Source organism: Suillus clintonianus (genome assembly GCF_016758775.1).
Source record: "Suillus clintonianus strain FC179 chromosome Unknown DEU56scaffold_12, whole genome shotgun sequence".
In the NCBI taxonomy this organism is placed as follows: Eukaryota; Fungi; Basidiomycota; class Agaricomycetes; order Boletales; family Suillaceae; genus Suillus; species Suillus clintonianus.
Window position 1 is genome coordinate 130,438 of NW_024539236.1, and position 13,667 is coordinate 144,104.

The following is a 13,667-nucleotide window of genomic DNA, read 5'->3' on the forward strand; positions in this document are numbered from 1 at the left end:
GCAAGCGTATGTGGAAGATGCGAGGTATGCAGATGCGGAGATGCGAGGTATGCGGGTGCGGAGCAAACGAGTGAATATTAGAGGGTTACCAGGTATGCGAACGAGTAGGGTACCAGGTAGCGAAACGGTTAGGTTACCAGGTGTGGAACAGGTAATCGGTAGAGCGAACTAGGTACCAAGGTAAATGCGCAGACGTGCAGAAACCGCCTTGCAAAGGAACTCAACTAGGACTAGCAATAGTCAAACTGTGCAATGGCGATGCGTAGTCGTTCGCGCGGGATGATAAGGCAAACAAGATGATTGCCTCAAGGTTCACGGAATGACAAGGTAAAATCTAAGCTAGTGACTCTGCAACACACAACCAGAGAGAGGGAATGTAGGAAAGTGATGGATACCAGTCCGCAACGTAGTATATAACAGAGTCCGTAAGAAACCGGAACTGTATAAGCGGGCGCATATGTACGCGAAGTCGGAGGGAGATAATATGTAAGTAGCACTATGCGACCTCGTGCATGGGAACTGATATGTAACTGGCCCTGCGAACGGTTAGGAATGACTAACTAAGGATGAGAACGCACCAGTGAGGACGGACGGATGCAGACAGGACATGGACGGATAGTGCGTTGCGATGCGATGAGTGCGCAGATTCCGCAACCTCGTGTGATGGTCCGCAACGGCCTGCGGAGGGTATGCGTGACTTTGTCCAGTAAGGGGAAATGGTGCCGTACGGGGCTGCAGACAGGGCGTCTCCTACACCGACGAAGGTCATATGTTGTATAATTGATGTGAAGCACCTTGTGCCTGTATATCTTGTTGTCGACGATAATAAGCGAGTTGCGCTGTGCAGGTGTGAATGTTTGCTCGCTGTTGTCATCAGAAACAAGCAGCCGAGCGAGAATATGATCTTTGAGGCACGGTAAAAAGTCCTATGTCATAAAGATAAGAAAAAAAAAGTGAGAACAAGCGAGAACGTGCCTTGACTGCGAGGTCCTCACGGTTCTTATGGAGCCAAGCTGTTAGGTCCCAGTGGAGGCGACGTGAATTGGAAATTTGGTACTGGGACTCCGGGGAACACTGCGGTAACACTTCTTGTTCAGCGAAATCGACTGTTGGACGTGAAGTTGTGTCCCTAGTGTCCAGGTGCTCACTAGCCTGTTGTGCGACACCCTGAGCATTTTGTCGAAGTTTGTGTAGAAGTTGTTCACGGCGCTGTTGCTTGGCGATACCACGCGCGAACTTGATTTTATTGGTACGCGCATAAAATCGCTTGACTCGACGGTGTTCCAATTCGCCCTGATGTTTGCTTTAAGTCACAATAACATAAATCATGGAGCAAACTCACCACTTGTGTAGAGAAGTTATCTGTCGTACCAAACAACCAAATGGACTTGACATGATCCCCCAGCGCATGAAGTTTATACGTCGACATGTTAAAAAGGCGTGTTCGAGGGCCGTCTGAAGCTGTCTTCTTTGGTGGTGCTTTTGACTTGCCTGTCTTCGAGTATGCAGGTTTGCGACGCCCGCGTGCAGCCGCTTCCTTGGGCAGCTCTTGAGTAACAAAGGCATCACATGTAACATCTTTGAACCGGCACAAAGCTTGCCCAAGTCTAGTTGTTGAATTGTCGAGGAAATGCAGTGTGGTTTCGGTATGGAGCCTGAGTTTTCCTAGGGCGTGCCATGTCACAAGTTCAAACAGCAGATCCAATATAATGTCATCATGCTCCTTAGGCAGTAGTCCTTCCAATACAGGGATAGCGCACTGTGTCACATCAGACAAAGGATCAGACTCGAAAACATGCACGAACCTGTAAAATATCCTCAAAGTCTCTTGCAGCGAGTTTCGTGAGGTTCGAAACATTGCGGTTGAATTTATGGATTGTATCCCGGCCAAAAGTTGGAACATGGCGAAATCTTCGAGTCGGTTAGTCTGGAAAGCAATAAAACAAATTTAAACCTCACCTTGTATCAAACTGTACCATTGCGTCCCCGCCAAAAGCATACATAATACGCAGCAAATGTGTAAGAGTACCCTTCCAGACCCCCAATTCGAACTCGTGCATAAAATCGGGCACGAACATTGAGTGAAAGTCCAACCCAAAGCGGGACAAGCGCGCTGAGAAAGCATTCTTCAAAGGAGATATAAGGGACTTTTAGTGCACAATGAATAGTAGAACTTACACGGGTTGGAACAAGAGAAGTTGGTCCAAGTACCTTGTCAATCACTGAGCTCGCTATGTTCCGCCCCTTTGTGAAAATCCAATCCCGGACCATCTCGATCATGCTCCGGCGAGCATGGTTATCCACACCTGTTGGTGGCAGGGTTATGCATAATTTAGGCTAATTACAGACATTATCGTTATGCATGGCTGTCACTAATCCCCCATCATCCTTCTTTATGCATAATGGTGCCTGCATCACACTGATCCCATAATAGGGATTTATATTCAGATTATTCTCATGCCCTACGCATTTTTGGCCACCTACCGTGGGAATTTCCCCACAACACCAAAAACATCGGCCATTTTGGGAATGTCCACAATATCAATTATTCCCACACCCTCCCCACCTCACTGCAGCTTCACCACTACACCATAATAAGTCCCCCCTTGTATCTCAGTAGTAGTTTGGTACATACATGTATAAAATAACATAATAAACCACTTTTTTTGTGTATCCATGTGACAACTCCCCCTCCAGGGCCATTTTAACATAACCTAGGTTGCAGAACATGTTCACACTTTTGCCCCTTTGATATGGAAGTGTTCTATGGTATCCAGGACACACTTATGAGTGTATATGAAGAGATCCCCCCACATTTTTGACCACCTGAAGCGCCCTACATCATTAGATACAGCATATATACAGGAAAACACAAAATATGTTCCCATTTGTTTATTTCTAGGTGAGTAGACTTGGAAAAATTATTCCCAGCATCCATTCAACAGTAGGAATAATGTATCAGGACCTCAGGACCATAGGACAAGACCTTCTTGTGTAGTATATCCCCCCTCTCCTGGTGGTTTACCCACTGTGAAAATTTTTCCTGTAGGACCGGACCTTAAGGAGGGTGGGAGATCTCTTTCTAAGTATATTTGGAGTAGATACATCATATGGATAGCCCAGGACACACATAGGATCCTACTATAGGAACAAAACCATACAAAATCGCATTTTTGACACTTTTAATGTTTTTAAGTCCCTTACACTTGCACAAATGACTAGCCCTTCATATATAATCAGTAGTACATTCAGACATATGTTCTATGCCAAGGATCAGCCCTACATAGGGCACAAATATGATATATGATGTACAGGGGGTATTTCCACTGATAAGGAGCCCACATAGTCATCAAGCCTGTGATAAGTGATCAAAGACCTGGGATATGTCCTATATATGTCCCTGATGATAGACATGAAGTTCTAGAAAGATCCATCAAGGACTGACTAAATGACAAGTAAAATCACATATGTGTGAAAAGTGACAATTGACATCTTTTCACACAAAGTTACATTTATATATGATACAGCTCAAACATTTCATTAAAAATATGTAGGATACAAGGTAGACTACTGAATGAACCTATACTACATACTGCCCTGAGGTTGAAGGGTGGTGGAAGGAATGTGGTGTATATTTGAGTTGACCCAGCATTAAAGTCCAACTACTGCCCAACTGACCATTTTCGATGTTTTGGGTATTTGAACTTTCCCACACTCAATTCCTTATCTATTTCACTTCCTCAGGACTCAATTCTTGTTGGATTGTTCTGTACATTTAGGCCTATGATTATGAATATATTTGACATCTACTCCAGGTGTCTGATTATTAAATTTTGATGTATTAAAAGTATGGGCTCCTTATCAGTAGAAATAGCAAGCATTCACACTAACTCAAACTCCTGGCCTATTTTGAGCTGATCCTTGTCACAAAGAGCAAGTATATATACTATAATAATGATATATGAACAGGTTGTATTACTTGTGCAAGAGTAAGATACTGAAAAACATCAAAAGTGTCAAAAATGCGATTTTCTATGTTTTTGTTCCTGTAGCAGGATCCTATGTGTGTCCTGGGCCAGCTATATAATAGACCTACCTCAAATATATGTAGAAATAGACCCCTACCTCAATTGAGGCCCGGTCCTACAGGAAAAAATTTCACAGGGGGCAAATTACCAGGAGAGGGGGGGCACACCATGCAACAGGGGATTATCCTATGGTCCTGGACTCCTGATACATTGTTCCTATTGTTGAATAGATGCTGGGAATCATTTTTACAAGTCTGTTCACCCAGAAATAATTAAATGGGAGCATATTCTGTGTTTTCTTGCATATGTGGTATATCTATTGATGTAGGATGCTTCAGGGGGTCCAATAAAGATAGGAATATGCTCATATATGCTCATAAACATGTTCTGAAGATAATAGAACACACCCCTATCAAAGGGGCAAAAGTGCGAAAATGTTCTGTACCCTACCCTATGTTGAATTGCCCCTGGAGGAGGAGCAATCACACAAACAAACAAAAAAAGCGGTCTATTATATTATGTTATACATATATATACTAAACTACTACTTATATATAAAGGGGGAGCTATTGTGGTGTGGTGGTGAAGCTGCAGTGAGGTGGGGAGGGTGTGGGAATAATTGATATTGTGGAGATTCCCAAAATGGCCGATGTTTTTAGTGTTGTGGGGAAATTCCCACGGTAGGTGGCCAAAAATGCGTAGGGCATGAGAATAATCTGAGAATATAAATCCCTATTATGGGATCAGTGTGATGCAGGCACCATTATGCATAAAGGAGGATGATGGGGGATTAGTGACAGCCATGCATAACAATAATGTCTGTAATTAGCCTAAATTATGCATAAATATGACAGCATTGCCTGTTATCCACTCGTACATCTCGTGTGCGTCGCAGTCTATCCAACTTTGATCCCAGCTGATTGATCTTGTCCTTTGGGATGAGGCACCGGGGACATGGAAATTTACCGAGGAACTTAATACAAGCAAGGAGAATCCTGAAATTCAAATGAGCGATCATAACGAAGGAGAGTTATATAAGTGTACTTCTCTGGGTAATCCGCTGCATAGGTAAAAAATCGGGGAAATACTCTACGATAGACGTTGTCTGCAAATCGGACAACGACACCATGCTCGTAGGCATCCATGAATTCATCGTCGAGGAGTAGGAGCCAGATAGCATGCATAAGATCCCTCTTGAGATGGGTAAGGACTGCGCTGGTTGCAGCCTTCCCGTAGGCATGCATATAAAATTCGTGTACAATATCTGGTAACTGAATACATTACCGTCAGAGTTGACAACGATGACTCAAAAGAAAATCTTACCTTTGGAATATATGCCAAATGATGTGCTGCAAATTCGAGTGGCTTGTTCCGTAGGTACTTTGACTGGTTTCCAATAAACAGGTAGATAGGCCATAGTGCAGCGTGCCCGAATGACGCAAGATGTGTCGAGTCTGACCACACCATGATAGCAGCAACAACCGTCTCTAGATTGCACCCCCGAGGCTGTGCCTTGATTTGCTGATGCTCCTGGAGCATTGCGTCAGCAGTATAGACTTCGGTGATGATTCGTTCAGGGAATTCATGTTCGTCAGGGTGCCAGAAGACTTTGAAGGGAGTGGTATGGAACGTCCTTGAGGACATCTCTTCGTAAGCCGATTTGAGAACTTCGAGCGGCTTGCGATAGTAAAGTCCTTCGACTGCGAATTCGGGGGCATCTGCTTCTGACGCAAATTTCTCCTTCTCCGCAGGCAGCTTAATCTTCACAGAGGCCTCATGCCACCTGTCAGACGTAAACAGACCCGAGTTTGGATCTTCGCCTGCTTGATCCATTCTCTTAGCCTCCCGAGACGCGGAAAATCCTCTCAAGTCCTCGCGCTCAAAGTCTTCAGCAAGCATCACCTCTTGCACTAGGCGGTCAAGGTCGGCAATAGATCTACCGGTAGATGAGTTGTAGAACCAACTCATGAGCCGAAAAGTCGTAGCATTGAGGAAAGGTGCGAAGAAGGTGCGATTAACAGCATCAATGGCAGTGCCGAAGCCTGCATACCAGGGTCGCGTATGCTTGTTGGGACCATCAGCTGGTTGGAAGGTGCGAGAGTCGCAAATGTCGTCAAACGACATGGTATTTTCAGGATCATAGGACGGGAAATGTCCCAAGTATGAACGGAACAAACCAAAGGTGTCCTGATCGGTATGTACCCACGTATCTTCGTCTGATTCTATGTCAGACTCGATACCAGAACGTGGCGAGGTGGCATCGACATCAGCCAGAGAGGCGGTAAGATCAATGTCAGCTGCAGGTGGAGGAACGGGAACTGGGACGGGCAGAGCAGGGAGTTCATCTCGAAAGCGTAATGGGAGCTGCCGTTTACGATTTGGAAGGCCTGATGGCCGCTGCGGTGGTGGACTTGAATGTACTGGTGGGGGCGAGGGCGAATAATGCTCAAAATCCAGCACACTCAGACCATCATCGTGCAAGGGAGCAACTATCGGTTGAGCGATGGGAACCTGAGGGGCTGGAGGCTGTGGAGGCTGGCGCTCACGGCGGGCATCCATGATGCTGTTTGAGACATCCCTCAAACCTTTGCACCACTGGTTTTGATGCGTGGAAATACCGCGTGCCGTCGTGGCAGTATAATTGCAAACAGGGCATGCAAACGACATGGCGAGGATAAAGGTGAGGAGTGAGAGAATGGTGTACTTTGCCAGCATCGCCTGCATGTATCTGCCCGAGTCACTGCAGGCATGCACTGGGATGGGAGTCAGCAGAGACCTGACTCGTTTTATATGAACTGGGACCTGCCACCCGATCAAAATCCCTGCCACCCGATCAAAATCCCTGCCACCCGATCAAAATCTGCCTGCAGGTCATCGTGCGTAATGATAGGGTTACGGTCCGATCGTTCACATGCTCCACTTGATCCGCTTGATCCGCAATGAGCGCAACAAGTGGAGATATGACGAATGTGACTCCCTGGGTCCTACCAGTCTTACAGACTGCGGGAAGTTGGTAGCAAAGACTTTTTCCACCACCGGTGGGCATTAGGACGAAGACATCATTGCCATCGAGCATGGCGGTGATCGCTTCGAGTTGATTTTGCCTGAAGGAGGACAACCAGAAGACGTTCTTCAACATAGTAAGGAGTTGACGTATTATCAAGACGTCCAGTGGGTGCAGAGGGAGTACATAGTGGTGCGTCCACAGAATCGAGCGTCGGAGTAGTCGAGGTCAGGTTAGCCAGTTGCAGTGTTGAGGCCTCGTCAAGACCCTCCCAAAGGTCATCACTGCCAGGCACAATCAAGGTTTTCGCCGACACGTCAGGCATTGGTGTAGCAAAGGATATATTAGTCAGAAGGTAAGTTGGAGAACATAAACTGCATAGGGAGGGAAGGAAAGAACCGAGAAAAAAGAATAAAACCCAACGCTATGGATGCTAACGAAGGCGACGGTGACTGAACCTTCAAGGGTACTCGCTTCGTGAGGGCGCCCAATAAATAAATAAAAAGGCACGGTGAGGGTACTGTTGTCTTGAGAAAGTCGCGCTCCTGAGGGTCTTCAGAGTCAAAGAGCTCGAGGAGATTTAGTACGAAGGCTTGATCGATGTATCGTTTGGCGAGATGAGCAAGAGCTGAAGGGACTAGAGATACGGGGAAATGTATCGGGGGGAAGGGGAACGCGGAGACAGCGTGTGCATCCACTAAAGGCAGTCGTCAGTAAGAGAGACGCGACAGAGATAATATTGCTCACCCACTGAGAGCGGGTCATCTAATATGATGCGTGCCTCCACATCTGGCTAGCGTCGATAAGATCAAGGAGTAGTGGCAAGATAGAGGTGACAAGCTGGTCCACGATAGGTTGTACGCGGATGGACCACGACGACACAGCACAATAGACGAGAGGGAGGCTACCGGAGCACAGACGCGTGTCGGGAGATGAAGTCGTCGTGGTATAGCTTTGCGCTTGCGAAGAGCCCACATTGACAGCAAACTAATCTAAGAGGTGAGTGGAAGATATTGAGCGACGCAGAATGAAACACGAACCATGTGTGTGAGTGCAAGCAAGGCAAAGCAACTTGAAAAGGTTGACGACGGATGTGTGGTGGAGATGGCGTTTGAGAACGCGAAAGGTGCCCTCGACAGTCGAAGTCTAGAGGTGTTTATAAGCTAGAGAGGATAAAATTAGTACATTGACTGCTGCAGGATCGTTGAGTCTGCGCGGAGACCTCCAGCCGCAGCATGACCCTCACCCACAGCAGTCAAAATATGAATAAAATAAATTGAGATTTCCCAGGGCGCCCTGGTGCTCAGGGACCGAGCCTCTACAAGTTAACAGCGGATGTTTGCAGATCAGCGCCTAAGCAACTGAAAGTGTCCGCATGATGCGGAGCTGCACGTAGTGCGTGTATCGGTGGCTGGTATGAGCGGACGCCCTATGGTACTAACTGAGGAGCAAGAACGAAAACTTTGAAAATTTTGATTCCAACAGATCACATGACTGACGGATCAAATTTAATGTCAGCCGGCAATTTCCAATGATCTTATCGATCAACACGCATAGATTTTCCAGTATTACGCGTCTATCACTACCATGTCTAATTCAGCCTGAGTCAATCCTTCTCAATGGTACCGACCAGGTCATTATCCGTGACAATGTCATTGTCATGGATATTGACAACCTCCTAACTGGTTGGCCGACTTATGAGATCAACTTTACCCCCGAGAATCCGGGCCCATTGGCATGTAATCTCGATCTTTTCATATCACTTACTAACATTGATCCTAGAAACTGATTATTCATCCTCAAAGATCCTGTCAAGATGGTCCGCATCGAGGAATCTACAGATAGCGAGGCGGAGTTGTTGATTCCAGGCAAACCCAAACGGAAAAGGTGAGTATTATTAGATTTCCTCTCACACATACAATACTAACTCCATATACAGAACCCCATTGAGTGAACGCGAGAGCAAGAAGATTAAGTTCTCGGCAGATACCATCAAGATCACAGAAGATCTTGCGGGCCTCAAACTCACAGTCCCAGAGTTCCGGGTAAGACTTCTTATATTTGCTTGATCATGATCAGGTTCACTAACAAAATTTGATCTACAGGAATAACTCAAATTTCAAGGCAAAGCCAGTGCGCTTGGTGGGGATCCCCAAAAATCCCCCGCCACTCAAACCTAAATTCGACGGCAGCATCGCTTGGCCACCCCGCCGCCGTCACCATTGCAGGGACGTGGAAGACAACTGATTCCATTGCCAGTCTAGATCTTTTGCGAGCTCTGCCTGCTCCAGTTACCGCAGACTTAGCTTAGATATTTTTTTTACCGCAGACTTAACTTAGATTAATTTTTTTTTGCTCTCACATTGCTCTCATGTTATCTTGCACCCCCTTGTACTAATATTAGTATACGATAATTAATTGTTTGGGGTAACACGTCAACAGAACCAAATATCGGGTATCTGGGGTAACAATCCCTTAGCTGTTTACCTCACCCTACCATGTCTTCCTCAGACTCCGAGGCGTCGTTGTCCACTTCCAGCTCCAAAAAACGCACTTCGACTGATGAGATTCTCGATAATCTGACTGCTACGGGAAGACAGAAGAAGATCAAGTAAGTTTCTTATTCATTGATGATCACGGGCTCACCCCTATTACGCGACTTAAGGTTGAGCGACACATTATCCGAATATCGCACGGCTGGGCGCAAGGCAGTTGCCACCTTGCATCCATTTACAAATGTGTCGCTCGCATTTCATTACGGGATGACCCTTGATAAGGGTGGTTCATCCAGTTCAAACATGTAAGTCGCCTTTCACCTTGGAACTCAAACTGATTTGTTTTCCAGATCTGAGGAGCAACAGACGCGATTTCTCGCATTTTACAACACTATTCTAGATTTTGTTCCAGGCTTCCGTGCAAATCTTGACAACTTGTCATATGATGAGCTCAAACCTTACATTACAGCGGTGAGTTGACGCATATATGCGCATATATGCACCTCACTGATGACTACAAACATATGATCCACAGTTCAATGAGCTCCCAACGCTCGGATGACTTTTCATCCCTGAAGTACTCAATGCTTGAGTACATTCTTGCCAACCGCAGCACTGATACCCTCCAACCTCCCATCCCAAAGTCTTCCTGCAAGTCGAACCGCGGCGTCAATCATCCCCGACTAGCACGGGAACTTTGCCCCAAGAAATGGCTCGATGAATTTGACAAAGATACCGACCTGTGAGTATTTCTTAGCTCATAATGTTTCGTCTAATTCAGTCTCTATTCATAGAGGGATGCAACGTCTGCAAGACGGAGGATGGCCTCTGCTTGCTACGAACTGGCCATCCTTTCTGTATCCTGCTGATGCTGCTTACGACGCAGAAGATCCGATCACCGGCCTATTCCGTGGACATGCAGGTATCAGGGTACGTACTTTTTTGATTCTAGTCACTTAAGTTCACCAATTTTTTTGCAGGCATTTCAGCATCTATACTTAGGGCCCGCCGCTGCAGGATCACAAGATAATGATGATGAAGACAGCAAGCATGGTGGAGGAAAGTCAAAGTGCACCATGTACGGGCTAACAAAAGTGACACCGCAGTCGTGGGCTTGGGCTATGTGTGTGGTGAGTGCTCGTTGTTTTATTTGGCTAGTGTACTGATTTTATAACACTAGGCGTGGTTTCCCTATGCAACTGCAACTCCTACAGGATTATCATCGGCTCATTCAACCTCGAAGAGTTCTTTTCAGCCATTGTCGAGGCACTCGATGATACCGAGGATCCGTGGGCAGTGGAAACACTCAAATGGATTAACGAGTACGTATTCAGTTCATTGTCAGTGTCTACTAACAAGTATTACAGACAGGTATTTGGCAAACATGCAGCCAAGGCAATGATGGCCACTTCGAATGACGCTGACTCCGATCTTGCAAAAATGAGGGCGAAACGCGCTGCCCGCAAACAAGGGGCCCCCTTGACTGCTCCTCCAAAGCCCACTGCAGTTCCTCCCCCGATTCACCGTCCCGTCACTCCGCCTAGTAGACTACCGTCTCTCGCTCCATCTTCACCGTTGTCACTCCCACCTTCACCAAAACCTACCGACTCGGAACCTGCTACTGCTCCTTCTGAACTTGCCACCGCTCACGATGCTCTTGCTGCTCCAACCGATCCTGAACCACCTCTGACTGCACGACGAAAGGTACTCCCGAGACCTAAGCCTACAAAGCCAAAGTCGAGTGTCCGTCCCACACGTCTCGTTGCTAGCGGTGCCGAAGTCAATGAACCAGCTCCTGTCGTACCTCAGAAGAAAAAGGTTGCACCTCGCCATGGTAGAAAGGCGGATTAGGTATGTTTGTTTCTCACTCATTCACCTGGTCTGATTCTACCTAGTATTTCATGCTTAGATTTACACATCATGGACTCCCCGCATTGCTCATTCCCAATTTTGTCGCATTCGCACATTCGCGCTGTCATTTCTTCGGTGCTCTCGCCACGGCGCTCTCGATCATGCTTAGATGGGTATCATTTTAATCGGACTCGGACTCGTATCACTTTGCACCGGCTGTGTATTTTATTTTGTATTATTAATGTGAAATCTATTGTATTCCGTCTATTGCCTTACAGTGTGATACCAGACTGATATAGTGGTACAAGCCTGGATAAGAATAACAAGGATGAGTAGTCATTACAAGGCGCCTCAAGACTTCGGAAAGCTCCAATTCTGACCGTCTTCAAATAGCCTTACGCCTGGCTGGCATCGGGGAGAGTTCCTCTATATGGTATGTTCAGTCTTGGCGAGGCACATCTGGCTGGGGGGGTCTTGCCAAGCCTGGGAATGCCTTACCAGGGTGCGCCACTTTTGCTGATGTTATGGTGATTTCGAGCACGTGACCTAGACGCGTCGCGACTCGGCAAACAAAGCAAAATATCCGCCATTCATATGCTTTGTTGCTTGTCATCCACCATCTCGACCTCCACAAACGCACAAAACTACGACTGAAGACATTGTCCTCATGGCAGCGCCATTGATGGAGTGGCTCAGACGGACTGTGGAGATAACCATCTCAGCCAGGCTGGCCACTGCTGAAATGATCGTGTTTGGAGTCCCGCAGGCGCTCTTCAAACTTCTGGGACAGATCTCCTTGTATTCATTTGTGTTACCCTTCCGCCTCGCCTTCGTTGTCTACAACATCACTAAATCGTCGAGTGAGGACGCAAGAGGGTCTCTTAAGCCTGAGGAGCCTGGAGTGCCCACTCGCCAGCGTCGTTTCTCATCAATCAAGTTTGCAAGCAGCGTTCTCGGCGAACTCATCTCTCTGCTGAACGAGGAAGATACCGCCTTTGACACTAACATGACCTTTTCGCGTTCGAGAAGTTCGACTACCTCTTCCGAAATGGGGAAGCACTCTTCCAGCAACACCTCGGTAGCGACGCTTGTCGAAGTAAGTCTCATAGACATATGAGTAACTAACGAGGCTAAGTTGACCTTCACGGCAGATTGGACCATTGAAGGAAACCGCAAATGCCTACCCGAAAACACCAGCCATCACCAAAAAGTATGGCATCACCATATTACCCGATAGTCAATGGGCTACCATGAATCCCACGCAGAGTCGCAGGACTCGTCGGGCCATCAAGCGAGTCAAATACAAAGAAGAGCACGGGGTGCCACCTAGGGAAGTTAATAGCAAGGCGTCCAAGGCTTCTAAGACATCGAAGATAAACAAAGAAAATACCAAGGAAAACGACCGGGAACACGAACTGGAAATCAGCAAGGAAAATCTCAAGGACAACGACAAGGAAAGCCAGACCAAAGACGGCAAGAAAGACGACCAGGAACCCGTCAATGAGAAATATAACGAGGGTATCAAGGATGACGACACAGAGAACAACGACCAAGGCTTTGTGGAAGGTTTCACGATAGACGACAAGGGCGTCGAGGAGGACGTCACGGCATACGACAAAGAAGGCGTCGAGGATAATTTCACGAAAGATGATGAGGGTGTCAAGGGATGTACCACGGAAGACGACAACGAAGGCGTCGAGGCATGTTTCACGGGAGACAACAAAGACGTGAAGGAAAATCTTACGAAAGACGACGACGCCGGCGAGGTAAATGTCACGGAAGTCGACAACGAACGCGTCGAGGGAAATGTCACAGAAGATGTCTACAAACGCATCGAGGAAGATGTCCCGGAAGAGCACGACGAGGTCGTCAATGAAGATGACAACGAAGGCTACCAGAAAACCGCAGCATACGGCGCACACAAATTCACACCTCCGACGCACCACCGTACTCTTCTTCAGCGGAGCAGGGTCAGCGTGATCCCATCGCTTGTCAAAGGCTGGCCCCCTGTCTTGCTATCGGAATCCATCATCGATAGGCTGGACCCCATCGATGTCAAGATCATGCAGCTGGAGTGCGAGTATCACTTGTCCCGCCAGGAACTGGCATAGTGGTCGTTTCATTGTTTAGTGCGGTGGAGTATCCCAACAAAGAGTACAAGTTCACATCGATACCCCTCGATCTTGCTGGAGAATATACAATAGAGGAAGTAGATCTGCCTTAATGCCCATGTATTTGCGAAATGTATTGCTTGACTTATGTATTGTTGATTTGTCCTTCCGTCGTGCC

The 13,667-nt window shown here is 47.0% G+C and overlaps 4 protein-coding genes across 4 annotated transcripts; 2 read left to right on the forward strand and 2 right to left on the reverse strand.

The window, feature by feature from the left end:
- Nucleotides 1–5,444: 5,444 nt before the first annotated feature.
- DEU56DRAFT_696974 (uncharacterized protein) lies at nt 5,445–6,233 on the reverse strand (the record flags this gene model as incomplete). The annotated part of the gene is made up of 1 exon (XM_041347242.1): nt 5,445–6,233. A coding segment is annotated over one exon (789 nt), but the record flags the coding sequence as incomplete, so codon positions are not given.
- Nucleotides 6,234–6,966: 733 nt separating this feature from the next.
- On the reverse strand, nt 6,967–7,164 carry DEU56DRAFT_694245 (uncharacterized protein; the record flags this gene model as incomplete). Its single annotated transcript, XM_041347194.1, has 1 exon — nt 6,967–7,164. A coding segment is annotated over one exon (198 nt), but the record flags the coding sequence as incomplete, so codon positions are not given.
- A 909-nt stretch (nt 7,165–8,073) lies between these two features.
- Nucleotides 8,074–9,279, forward strand: DEU56DRAFT_753049 (uncharacterized protein; the record flags this gene model as incomplete). Its single annotated transcript, XM_041349678.1, has 5 exons — nt 8,074–8,184; nt 8,633–8,771; nt 8,838–8,919; nt 8,972–9,077; nt 9,157–9,279. The coding sequence occupies 5 exons, from the start codon at nt 8,074–8,076 to the stop codon at nt 9,277–9,279; spliced, it is 561 nt and encodes a 186-aa protein (XP_041212149.1).
- Nucleotides 9,280–9,530: 251 nt separating this feature from the next.
- On the forward strand, nt 9,531–13,667 carry DEU56DRAFT_899143 (uncharacterized protein; the record flags this gene model as incomplete). The annotated part of the gene is made up of 12 exons (XM_041356479.1): nt 9,531–9,643; nt 9,698–9,832; nt 9,878–9,998; nt 10,106–10,269; nt 10,322–10,457; nt 10,508–10,650; nt 10,742–10,849; nt 10,895–11,345; nt 11,423–11,551; nt 11,822–11,905; nt 11,929–12,474; nt 12,530–13,667. The coding sequence occupies 12 exons, from the start codon at nt 9,531–9,533 to the stop codon at nt 13,487–13,489; spliced, it is 3,090 nt and encodes a 1,029-aa protein (XP_041212150.1). The 3' UTR covers nt 13,490–13,667.